At 42.0% G+C, this 13599-nt stretch overlaps 1 protein-coding gene across 4 annotated transcripts in view; it reads left to right on the top strand.

The window, feature by feature from the left end:
- The window catches only part of iqsec1a (IQ motif and Sec7 domain ArfGEF 1a), a 468491-nt gene that overhangs the window by 307266 nt on the left and 147626 nt on the right, over positions 1 to 13599 (top strand). The window contains exon 1 of one of the 4 annotated variants that reach the window (XM_078209677.1): positions 9469 to 9553. The exons of 2 other annotated variants lie outside the window; for them this stretch is intronic. In XM_078209677.1, coding sequence (XP_078065803.1) covers positions 9537 to 9553 — 17 coding nt within the window. In that variant the 5' untranslated portion in view covers positions 9469 to 9536. Of the gene's footprint in view, positions 1 to 9468; positions 9554 to 9691; positions 10019 to 13599 lie in introns of those variants that run through there. One more of the 4 variants, XM_078209675.1, reaches the window with a different exon arrangement.

Raw genomic sequence — 13599 nt, forward strand, 5'->3', positions numbered from 1 at the left:
TTCTCTTCCTGCCCTACACTGTTTCTATGGGTGTTCCCCAAGGATTGCCCCTTGGCCCCCTCCCATTTCTCATCCACAAATTGTTCCTCGGTGGTCTCATCTGAGAGCACAGAGTTACTTTTCACATATACGCTGGTCACTCAGCTCTACCTCACCACCACTTCTCTTGACTCCTTTATTGCTGCCAAATTATCAGGCTGCTTATGCAACATGCAGTCCTGGATGAGCAGAAGCTTCCTCCAATTTAATACATGGAATTTTGTTCCCTTACTATTGATTCCATCCCTGTCCCAGGCAGCATTGAGATTAAACCATCAGTTTGCAACTTTGGTGTCACATATGATCCCACATTGAGCTTCCGACCATTTCCATTGCCATAACATTCACTTGTCTCGGCTCATCTACTGGCGAAACCTTCAGTCATGCTTTTGCTGTCTCTAAACTTGACTATTTCAACTCACTCCTGACTGGTGTCCCACATTCTACCCCCTCTAATCTTGAGGTCATTTAAAACTCCATTGCCTGAGTTTAAACTTGCACCAAATCCTATTCATGGATTTACATGGGCTCCCCGCCAGGCAATATATTAACATTAAAATTCTCATCTTTGTTTTCAAATCCCTTTGTGACCTTATACTTTGCTATTTCTGTAATCTCCTCCAGCCCCACAACCCTCCAAGGTATCTGTGCTCCTCTAATTCAGACCCCTTGTGTAATCCTAGTTATAATTGCTCCACTGTTGATGGCTGTGACTTCAGTTGCCTGGGCGTCAGGCTCTGAAATTCTACCCCTATACCTCTCTGCCTTACTATTTCACTTTCCTCTCTTAACACAATTCTTAAAAACTACCCCTTTGACCCAGCTTTTGGCCCCCTGACCTAGTAGCTCCTTATGTGTCTTTCTCTTTTAATGTTCCAGTGAAGTGTCTTGGGATGTTTCATTGTTAAAGTGCTATATAAACATTATAAGTTGTTGATGGCTCCATTTGTTCCCTTTCCTTTAAAAGGCTGTGATTTTGACAAAAGCAGTGTTGACACAATGAAATTATAACATTTAGCATACCAATGTGCCTAGGTGTAGCTGTATGTTAGGTGCAGTTGTACGTTAGGCACAGTAATAATACTCCTGAAGATGATGGTCAGGAAATTTCTGCTTCTGTGCTTACCAGCCTGGGAATTTTCCATCTATTCAATTAAATAGAGGGAAAATCCTGGACTGCTAAGCACAGAATTGGAAAGCTCTGGCCTATAAATGGATAATGTGAATTAAATGACTGTAATTTTCTCCTTTCCAATTTCATTCATAAATCTCTCTAGAGATTATTCCAGCCTCCTCAGTTCTCATGTGGATGATTTCATGACTGCGGTACTGTGGATGATGATAAGGTTGCTGTACTGTGCTCTCAATAACACTCAATGTTAGCTTGGAAAGACGTGCTACTCAGTGTGAGACTAGGGATGTACTCCAAATTCCTTCCAATTTGCAAAGCCTTGTATTCAGAATGCACTACTTTACCCCTGGCAGATCTGATGAAAAGATTAAACCCAATCGTACGAGGTTGTCTCGCAACCAATTTGGTAAAGAAGCAACTACTTTTGAAATAAAAGCAGAAAATGCTGGACAAAACTCTGCAGGTCTGGCAGCATCTCTGGAGAGAGAAAGATAATGTTTTGTGTCCATATGACTTTTTTTGGAGCTACTTTTGATACCAGGCCACGTACAATGCCTGACTCTTTTCCGTTAGTTCATCCATAAAGATAAATATTAGAACCAATGGTACTAATCTGACACTGCGCACTTCTCAACTAAAGCACTGAAACCTCACGACGACTTCAGTTTGAAGGCCATTTAACATACAATCAGCAAGCAAACCTAGTGCCTTCCTGACCTGTGAGGATTAGGACTACCTGAGGATTAGGTAAAATGTTAAGGGTGCAGATGTTCTTCAGGCTCTGCAATAATGACTTGAGAATCTTTGATCTGTTTTCTGGAAGGGATTAAACAGTTAATTAGAGGAATCTTCACGTGGACTCTGACATTGCTAAAGCTTATATTTAATCCTCATTTTATATTTAGCTTTAATTTGGAACAAATTTAGTATTTAGGCAAATAAAAACAGAAACACTGGAAAGACCCAGATCTGGCAGCATCTGTGGTGAGTGAAAGAGTTACCATTTCAGGTCGATGACCCTATCATGGGTGGCACAGTGGTTAGCACTGCTGCCTCACAGTGCCAGACACCCGGGTTCAATTCCCGGCTTGGGTCACTGTCTGTGCGGAGTTTGCATGTTCTCCCCGTGTCTGCGTGGGTTTCCTCCAGGTGCTCCGGTTTCCTCCCACAGTCCAAAACACGTGCTGATTAGGTGGATTGGCCATGCTCAATTCTCCCTCAGTGCACCTGAACAGGCACAAGTATGGAGACTAGGCAATTTTCACAGTAGCTTCATTGCAGTGTTGATATAAGCCTACTTGTGACACTAATAAACAAAACTATCAGTAGAACTCGAATGTTTTGAACATTGTTCTAGAAACACTTGATTCCAATCATCTTGATGGAACTCTGACATGAAATGTAAGTTTTTAAAAATATCTACAATAACTTTGACTTAACTGTGAGATGTTGGCTCCAGTTTGGTACTCAGTTGAATCATAAACTGTCCGCTGTGGGATGGATGTTGATCATAGATAGGTATGCAGGAACAAAAGTGTAATTTGCTGTAATGCTTCCACGGTTGTTTTATGTGACTGTGAGGGACCAGTTGCAATTAGCTTCTAACCAATGCCATGATTGTTCAGACTCTGGAATGGATAAATTTCCAGTCCGCTTCTGATTATTGCTGCTAGGTTAGAACACTCATTGTTAATACCTGTTAGCATCATAAAGGTTACTAGGATACACGTGAAATAAGAGAGAGCTTACCTCTGGTGGGGAATTAAATGCAGAAAAATGAACCATGTTATAGTTATCTCCTAAGACTTGCTCAAGGGCATAAAATGACATTTTGTTTCTCGATGTAACTATCTCAAATGCCTGCAGTGTGTCTGAATTCCTTTTCTGTTACTGTATCCCATTATGTGGCGCGCACTCATGCACATTTTTTATCAACTGTATATTTCTGTTTGTATTAACTCCATTTTATATCATTACTTTTGGTGTGTTTTTATGATGCAAGACCATAAGAAATTGGAACAGGAGTAGGCCATTCAGCCCTTCGAACCTGCTCCTCCATTTGAAAAAAATCATGGCTGATCTAACACTCTCAAATAAATAATGTGGAGATGCCGGCGTTGGACTGGGGTGGGCACAGTAAGGGAGTCTCACCTGTTGGACTTTAACCTGGTATTGTCAGACTCCTTACTGTAATTAAATAAAGCCATCAAGGGATTCTGTAAACGTGTGTTCATGTATTGTGATTTATGTATATAAAGGTAGAAAACGTGAAGACATCAGCGGCGGGGGAGTATAATTACAGTACATGTTCATGTTTAGTTACCATTACAAAAGTGTACAAGACTGATGACGCTGTGAATCTCTGGAGCATAGAGATAATCAACTGGTATAGCCAGATCTTGTACCCTTGCTTTTTAATTGCTCACAGTGATCTATGCGATTGTTATTCTTAGATGTTGTTCTTGGTTGCATTTGGGACCTTGTCTTAGATGCAATAGAACTGTATAATGGCTGAGAAGCTAGAATGGATCGGATGTGTCTTTTGGTATGCTTCACCACTGCACTTTTGTGGCTAATGACTTTGTATGACCTTGGTTCAGAGCAAATCCTTGTCACCTTGGCTGTTTGCCACATACCTTCTATGGGACCTTGGATGCAAACCGGTTGACCCAGCTGTAAAGGTAGCAATTCTGTTCCTGCATTTTTATTGTGCACATTGGTCGTCATCATTTGCAATTTTAAAACTTGCTCTCTAGTTCCTGAGCGAGAAGAATTGATAAGAATAGGTAAATTGGTATGCACTGGTCTGCCAAACATGAGCTTTACCAATGGTCATAAAGTAATTGTTATGGTGATGAAATCAGTGCCGTGGACATGGAAGAGGTTGAATGTGATTTTGGGCCATCGATGGGTAGGCATACCATGTGGAATCGGTGGTTATTTGTGCTGACTTGGCATATGCTCTTGATATGCCTCTCACATCTTGACAATGACGACTTCAATATCATTGTTCATACCTGACCAATAGACTGACACTCTTGCAAATTTTCTTGTCCAATATGTTCCCATGTGTGAGTGATGAAGTTGTTGATTTTTCTGCCTTTTAGTTGCAGTTAGGAGATTGTTGTCTTTTCATGTTTAAGTGAAGGTATTGATTTCCAGTCTTTAAATTGGTAGAGACGATCAAGGTGGAGTCTCAGGCTGGGAAGTAAATGGAGATGAGGCTGGGCCTTGCATTGCAGCACAAGTTGAGTATTGCTATATATTATCTATTAATTAGTGAGCTACAACATTGGCTTTATTTGGTACATTATAGTTGTGCTGTGATCATTATTACACAGTAATAGTATTATCAGGGTACAGTTATAGTTTATTGTTGCTGTGGACTGCCCACTGCATTGTGTAATGGTCTTTAGTAACTACTCACTTTAAAACTAATTTAAGATCATCGCTGGAATTCTACTGCCCCGCCTGCCACGGAATCGGAGCGGGCAAGGGGTGGACAATGGAAATGTCTGTTGGCCGCGGGTGGGATCTTCTCGCCTTGGGTCAAGTGAGGTGGTAAAATCCTGCCCAGTGTGTCAGAGCAGTTGAGAAAAACATCAGTGCTGTCACAGAGCCAGTTTCAGATCACAAGCATAGAAGCTAGGCTGATAATTAATTTGCACTATTGAGTGTTGCAGTGTTAAGGTGCCACCTTTTGGATGAAACATGAAATCGAGAACCTTTCTGCTCGCGATCCTATGGCACTGGGAGCAAGTTCTTGTGTCCTAATCCTGGGATCTCAGCCAGGAATCTGTAGTCCCTTAGGGGTTCACTTGAAGATTTCAAGGGACTCACTGGTGCAAATGCGTTTAAGTAAAATTAATCCTGGTCCCTAAAGATCACAGTACCCAGGCCATGGAGTGTAACATTGAAAATAGAAGCAGGAGTAGGCCATTCGGCTCTTCAAGCCTGCTCTGCCATTCATTTTGATAATGGCTGATCATCAGATTCAGCATCCTGATCCTGCCTTCCCCCCCCTTATCCTTGATCTCTTTAGCTTTATCTTGTTTCTTCTTAATCGTCCTGCTTTGAATCACGTATCAACACCTGCATTGTCTCATTTTCATCCCCACGATCACAAAGGTTGTGACGAACTGGAAAGCTTTGCTTGGTCCCAGGACTCCTGTTTTTGGCCAGTGCCATTTTGCCAGGGAGACAGCATCCAGTTTCAGCAGGTGCATTCTGCCCCATTTGGTAATGAACCAAAGGGAAAATAAGAGCTGGTATAGACAGCAAAATTATTGCGTTTAGCGGCACTCCATCATATACAATGACATTCTACCCACCTCGGTGTGACACAACTTAAGTATACATAAGCCAGGATGAACTTGACATGCAAATATGCTGATTGAAGATAACCTCCACATCTTGGCACCAATAGAAGGTTGCGCGAAAATTCTTATAACATGAAATGTAAAGGTTTAGAACCCCTCTGCCTTAGCCAACATTCTTTCCTTGGCTATCAGAGACACTGGCTGGGGTTTTTGCTGTGGAGGAAGAGGTGAGCCACTTGCCACAGGCGGGATCTTCCAGTCCTTCCAAAGTCTGTGGGCTTTCGCATGGCTTGCCCAATCGACGCGGTGGTGTCAACTTCAGCAGCACCAGAAGAGTTTGCCATTGGGAAGGGCCGGAAAACCCCACACACTGTCTGCCTGGTTATGGATCGATTTGCTGATTTTTGGGACCTAGCTATGTGCATGTTGGTTATGGTCATGGTTGCCTATATATCAATGAGTGCTGCTGAGAGGGAATACAGAAGAAATGAATGCTTTGGGACATCCCAAGGACATGATGAGATGCCATGTATGAACATTTCCTTTTAATCCTAACTACAATCGGCATCAAAACATCGCAAAAGCAATGCAACAAACCGCTACCTATAATACCTTTTGCCATTGTGCGCTCCACTTTAATTTCTGGAAATATCAAGAGTGATTTTTATCTGGAATAAGATTTTGGCAGGCATAAAAATGACAACCTCTTAACTGTTAGAATCCGGCCATGGAAAATATACTCATTGTCCTGGGAATATTGATACAAAACATTGCAACGATAAAAACCTAGCAGAACGCTGGAGTACAAGTGGTAATTCGATGTTGACTAGCACTGATGCATTTAAGGAAGACATTCACTCCAGTTGCTGTGCTACAACATGTATTTGCAACTGAATTCGTCACAAGGCCATTCATGTTTTATCATCATGTCAATAATCCAAAGGTCCTACTTGTGTACTGGCAGTTTACTGTGAACTGTGTTGTCATTGCTAGAATTCAATGGCAAAGAATGGTTATAGGAATTATGTATAAACTAAATGCTTTTGGAAATCTACTGCAATATTATCTTTAATGGATACAACAAGTTGGGGAGAATCAACCTCAAAACAAAATGTAATCTGTTTCCATAATAAACAATGGAATCATGAGGAACTGGTCTTGATCATCTAACATGAATCTTTGTTTTAGGGCACTCCGTTCAGTAATAGATGTTAAAATCCCCCTTGGCTTCATGCATTCAAAAGTGAATGTAACTAACATTCCTGTGGCTAACAATTTCTAAAACGCGTGTTGTTATCTTTCAATTGCCGTGAACAGATGAACTGGACTTAATTATGCATGAAAGTCTCAGAATTATTTATGCTGTTTATCCTGACTGATTTCTCAAGTCGGCATTAAAGGGCTGACGTACATGTGTGCCTTGAAACAGAAAGCAATGACTGGTGCATGGGACTGACCATCAAACAAATGTAGCATTGTCTACTGTAAACATTGCCATTTTCTTTTGCTGTAATAACCATTTTAAAGAGAAAGTGAAGCGGCACGGTGGCACAGTGGTTAGCACTGTTGCCTCACAGCACCAGGGACCTGGGTTCGATTCCCGGCTTGGGTCACTGTCTGTGTGCAGTTTGCACATTCTCCCTGTGTCTGCGTGGGTTTCCTCCCACATCCAAAGATGTGTGGGTTAGGTGGATTGGCCTTGCTAAATTACCGCTTAGTGTCAGGGGGACTAGGTTGCTGGCAGTCCCCACCACAAAACACGCTTCCTTAGCCAATGACACTATCCCCCTCCTTGGTAACTATCTGAACCAGACTATTCTCAATTTTGGAGTCATATTTGACCTTCAAGATGCGCTTCTGACCACATATTCACATTGGAACCAAGACCGCCTACTTCCATTGAAGTAACCCTGTCCATTTCTGCCCTAACTCAACTCATCTGGTGAAACCCTCATTCGTGCCTTTGTTCCCATTGGACTTGATTATTGTAATGTATTCCCAACCAGCCTATACATTCTACTGTCTGAACTTGAGATCGTCCAAAAGTCTGATGTCCGTGTCCAAACTTGCGCCAAGTTGCAAGCTTGTTGACCATCAGCCCAGCGTTTGTTGACCTCCATTGGCTCCTGCTGTAAAGATGCCTTCATTTAAAAAATCTCACCCTTGATTTTCAATCCCTTTCCACACTTGGTAATCCCTATCTCTATAATCGTCCTCAGCTCTGATACTTTTCGAGATCTCCATGTTCCCCCCTGCCCAACTTTGGCATCTGGCACATACCTGATATTAGTTGCTGGCTGATGCTAACCATATTTTCAGTTGCCTTGGCCCAAGGCTCTGGAATACCCTCCCATAGTGTGTCTATTCTCCTCTAAGATGATCCTTAAGACCTACACCACTAAACTTGGCTTTTGGTCATCTGTGCCTGTGTTTCCCTGTGCAGCTCAGTGTTAAATTTTGTTGATAATGCTCCTGTGAAGTACAGTTTACCAGAAACTGATCTGGACTAGCCATGTAAATACTGTGGCTACTAAAGCAGGTCAGAGGCTAGGAATCTTGCAATGAGAATCTCACCATCTGACTCCCTAAGCCTGACTACCATCTACAAGGTATAACATCAGTGTGATGAAATACTCTCCCCTTGCCTGGATGAGTGCAGCCCCTACAACGCTCAAAGCCATCCAGAACAAAGCAGTCCACTTGATTGGTCCCCTATCCATCCCCTTCAACATCCACTCTCTCCACCACTGACAAACAGCAGCCCTAGTGTATACCATCTACAAGATGCACTACACAAACTCACCAAACCTCCTTAGATAACAGCTTCCAAACCCATGACGGTGGCACAATGGTTAGCACTGCTGCCTCACAGTGCCAGGGACCCAGGTTCGATTCCAGGCTTGGGTCACTGTCTGTGCGGCGTCTGCACGTCCTCCCTGTGTCTGTGTGGATTTGCTCCGGTTTTCTCCCACAGTCCGAAAGATGAGCTGGTTAGGTGCACTGGTCATGCTAAATTCTCCCTCAGTGTACCCGAACAAGCACTGGAGTATGGCGACAAGGGGGTTTTCACTAACATCATTGCAGTGTTAATGTAATAAATAAACACTAATAAATAAACTATAAAAAAAACCCTGGAAGTTCCCCTCCAAGCCACCCACCGCCTTGACTTGGAAATATATCGCTGTTCTTTTACTGCCGCTGGGTTAAAATCCTGGAACTCCCTCCTTAATAGTATTGCGGGTTTACTTACACCATATGGACTGCAGTGGTTCAAGAAAGCAGTTCTCCACCACCTTCGAGGGCAATTACAGATGGGCAATAAATACTGGCCTAGCCAACAACACCCACAGCCGAAGAATTTTTTAAAAAGTAGTTGGTAATCTCTGCATCCACAAGAAGGTTGCCATCTTGGCCGCTAATCAGGAACAAATTGAAACAGGAGTCAATTTTATTTTAATGATTTATATATTTATTCACTTAAGCAAAACGTGAATAGTTTTATACTTGGGAGAGCTCTTTAAAAGTATACAAAATATTTTCTCTCTTACTAAATTGTTAGAAACACAACACTTCAATTTTTCCATTTACATAAACATTCCCCATGTTTTGGAAAGGGTGTGATGAAACATTGGAATTGCAGCTTTTTGTGAAATCTGACAGCTGCTGAAGAATAGATGCTCTGGCAGTTATTCTGATAAATTTGCTGCAAGTTACACTAGCCTAAAATCCAGTCCACGTTTTGCAATATTATTACCTAAACTTTTACCAGAGGATTTGTTGAGCAAAATGCTTCCAGATTTGCCTTCATAATGCTCTAAATGTTTTAATTTCTGAGCTCGGAAATTGCAAAATCTTCAAGTGGTGACTTCACTGATGCAAACAGTTTATGGAACCACAATTTACGGCTCCTTGTCAAATGTTTTATGGAAAAATACAGTTCTATTCATCACTAACTACGTATGTAATGTTTTATTACATGAGACATGAAATGCAGGCAGCTGCGAGGTTAAACAGTCCCCACCAGATGATTTAGGGTGTATTGTTGAATGCTTGCTGTCTTCTGGTAAGTGATATTCTGGGGCCCCACAGACAGCCAGCTTTACCCAATGGTGAACTCGACTGTCAAACCTCATAGGGCTGTTTGGACTTTTTCCTTACTTGGTAAATTGTGAGCGTCATACATTTGCTGTTTCAGCATTGCTTTAACGATCAACAAAATGTGGATCGGGAAAACCAACCAATGCTGCAAAGTGCAGTGAGAAACAAAACGGAGAAACTTAACGCAGTCTTCTCGAGGTTTGAGGATATGTACGTTTTCCTTAAATAAGCTGTGGTGGAAATTATTTCATGTCTGTGAGTCATTATACTGGCTGCACCAGGAAATAATTTGCTTGCTGTTGAAAGCAGCCCCTTTCTCTGTTGCAACCGTAAAACACCAGCGTTTACAAGAATAAAATGCTCAAGTTGGCGATGCCAATGCCATGTGGAATCTAATGTGGAAGTACTGCATCTCTGTGAGGACGATCAGGTAGGACATACTTTCAGCTCATTTCTCTTTTGGTGAGGCAGAATTGCATGTGTATCACATTCGACAATTTGAAATCTCTTGAAGGTTTTGGAAAGACAGACAGTTTGTCTAAAAGATGGGGTGGACACTGTTTAAATGGTTGCTGGCGAATATAACATTCTTTTGAGGTTTAATGTAAAATCTTTTTGAAGCAGACTGCTTGTAATTTTGTGCCTGGCCCAGATGTGTAGAGTTGTTCCTACGGCTTCTTTTGGTAAATTCACTGGTCCCGAGCTGTACAGGTCGAGAAGAACAAGATTTAAGTCTTGTTTTCTGATGATGAGGGTATCAGTTGGGCCACTGCCATTGGTTTCACGAGCTGGCCTGGTAAGAGGATATAAACCTGCCACGGTTCTGGAGTGCTGGGATAAGGTATGCTTCGATGCCTTCCACAGTCAAAATAAACTTACAAGATTTTAGAAGGGGGAGGAGGTGGGGGAGGATTATTTTTTTCCCAGGTACTCTACGCATTTGGAGGTTGGGTGACCAGGGAAGTCATGGAGAAAGAAGCCTTGCCAGTTCCCCAACGTGTTTCTGCCTCCTCGTGCTTTTCCCAGAGGTTTGAGTGCAGTGACGGCCACTTGCTGGAGGATCAATTAAATCTCCCCAGCAACCAATCAGCAGCAATTTTCTGGCATGAATGAGATTTCTGCTAAAGTTGCATAAGACCCCCAATGTGTTCCAGAGCTTGTTGGGTATCAAGAGACGCAGGGTGGTAAGTTGGAGCATTAAGGCAAATAAATTAAATCTACCTACTTAAGATGCGAATTGGCAAGCTTGAGATCCACTGCAGGCCAAGATTTTAAATTTTTTTCCAATCTCCTGGAGACTGCAGTAAGAAATAGTGCTGGCTTTGAGGAAGTGGAGTCCATTGGGTCCAGCCGTTTCACTCCATTTTGTGCATTCATCTTGCATTTCTTGCACATGGGCTCCACCCTGACTGCATGCGTGGGCTGCAACCAGCCTTGCAGTCTCATGCACTATCTCGGCCTCTTGTCACCTGTCCCTAATTGGATGGCGTTCCCCAGACTTGGCCTCTTAATTTTGTGCCTCTGTAACATTAGCCCAGGAGGTGCGCTGCTGCTCTGAGTGAGATTGGGACCCCACGAGTGTCCAGACTGCTGAATATTTTCAAAGCATGAAAGAGTCAATCCTTTTGTGTTTAAATGTGAGACATTAGAAATAGTGCTGTGCTCGAGTCATCAGAAGGTCTCCATGGACTTGTCCCAGGGAAAATGCTAATAGGACATTTTTTTAAAAGTTTGTTGTGAAGTTGGCATTTGGATGCCATTAGATTTTCTATTATGGTACGAGGTCTGCTTGTAAACACAACTAGCAATATAGAGCATTATCTCCAACACTATGAATCTGCACTGTCTGGAATAATGTAGCCAAAGGAAATCATGTGAGATTAGGACTGTGCGCAAGAGTTAAAGATTTGGGTTTAATAATACTTCAGGAGTTAAGTTATTCACAGTTTGTTTCTTTATTCCAGTTCTTTTTCGTGCCACATGGCAGGAGAAAAGATTGGCAAACTATTCCTGAACAGTTGGCAATAGCACACTTTTTTTAGCAGCCCTTTGTCTTTGGGGGAACCACTTGATCTCCTATGGTGTCTGAATAGCACAACAGGGTATTTGGACTCATGAGAAATAAAAGATGTAGACCGCTTTGGGAATGCACGCATCTAGTTTATTTAGCTATTTATCAGTTATATTTGTGTTTTTGGAAAGAGTCCTGGTTTATTGAGAGCTTGGAGACAGCAGAGTGTCTGCGGTACACTCTGCATCTCTTCCATCATGTTACCCCATGCTGTGTCACGTGCTCTGAATGCTAGTTTCTTTAAACAACTTTACTGCAGTTGTTGCAATGTAATTTGAAGTCTAATTTCTGCAGCAGCCTAATGAATGTAGACAAGAGGAAAGAAATGAAAGTTGGGACTAAATGTACGGGATATTATTTGTGGTCAGGGAAAATAACCCCCTTCTCAGATAGGTACATAGAGGGAATCACAGTGAAGCAACAAATGTAACAGTTTAAATAGGAGGAATGATCAGTACAGAGTCATTTTACCTGGTATTACTTTTTTTCCCTTCTCTGCTAAGACTTTTTATTTTCTTTTGAAAGTTAACGTGGGACTATTAAACTGGTCCTCTATAATTTTGTTTCAACTAAAGACTTTCAACTAACACTAAGATTATGCCTTTCCAAATATGCAAACTATTTTGATTAGCACCTTTCATACTCTGACCAAACTGCAAGAAACTACAGAGGGTTGTGAACGTAGTCCAGTCCTTCACGCAAACCAGCCTTCCATCCATTGACTAGGTCTACACTTCCCACTGCCTCAGAAAAGCAGCCAGCATAATCAAGGAGCCCACGCACCCTGGGCATTCTCTCTTCCACCTTCTTCCATCGGGAAAAGATACAAAAGCCTGTGATCATGTACCAACTGACTCAAGAACAGCTTCTTCCGTGCTGCCATCAGACTTTTGAATCGGTCTACCATATATTAAGCTGATCTTTCTCTACATCCTACCTGTGTACCTGTGACTTCAACATTATATTTTGCACCCTCTCCTTGTATTCTTTATTGGATGTTTTATCTATATAGTGCACACGAAGCAATGCTTTTCACTGTATCCCAATATAGGTGACATTGATAAATCAAATCAAATGACTGCATGTTCCAAAACACTTTCCAACCAGTGAAGCACTTTTGACATGTAATCAGTGTTGTAATGTAGGAAACACGGCAGTCAATTCACACACAGCAAGCTCCCACAAACAGCAATGCAATAATGACCAGAGTGACTGTTTTAGTGATATTGGTCAAGATATTGTCCAGAAAACTGGGGCAAACTCCTTTTTTTGAAACAGTTCCATGAAGTCTTTTACTGCCACCCGAGAGGACGGGTGTGACCTCAGTTTAACGCCTTACGTGAAAGATGACACCCCTGACAATGCAGCACTCCCTCAATACTGCACTGGAGTTCGGCCGTGATTTTTGTGCTCAAGACCCGGAGTGGAGTTGAACCCATACCCTGCTGAGGCGAGACTGCTCCTAATAGAGCCACAGCTAACGAGCATAGGATTTGTGATGAAATTGGCGATTTGTGCCAATACTGAACTATGTGCTGCTATAATATCCTGAATAAAATTAAACTTGAAAAAATGTGATGGCCTCAAGATCACTATTGTAAAGCAACTCCAGGATAGTGTTACATTTGGCAGGGACCAGTTGAGTTGCTGAGCTTTGTTTTGCAGAAAGTAAGTGTGGTTCTAACATTGTGCATTCAAAGCAGCTGTTGAGGATTCTGACACTGGGTTAATATTTAATATATATATTCATGGGGTAAATCGCTGGCAGTCAAGTTTGTTCTGCATTGATGGCAGATTATTTCATTTCAGTGGCTTAGGTTGGATTTAGGAACAGTACATACTGAAGTATAAACTGGTCGTGAACCAACCAAACAGCAATCATACCAGAACGGGGGACGTCAGAATATCTGAATTTTGACATGACTGATACTTGAGCAATC

Source organism: Mustelus asterias, chromosome 3, assembly GCF_964213995.1.
Source record: "Mustelus asterias chromosome 3, sMusAst1.hap1.1, whole genome shotgun sequence".
Classification (NCBI taxonomy): Eukaryota; Metazoa; Chordata; class Chondrichthyes; order Carcharhiniformes; family Triakidae; genus Mustelus; species Mustelus asterias.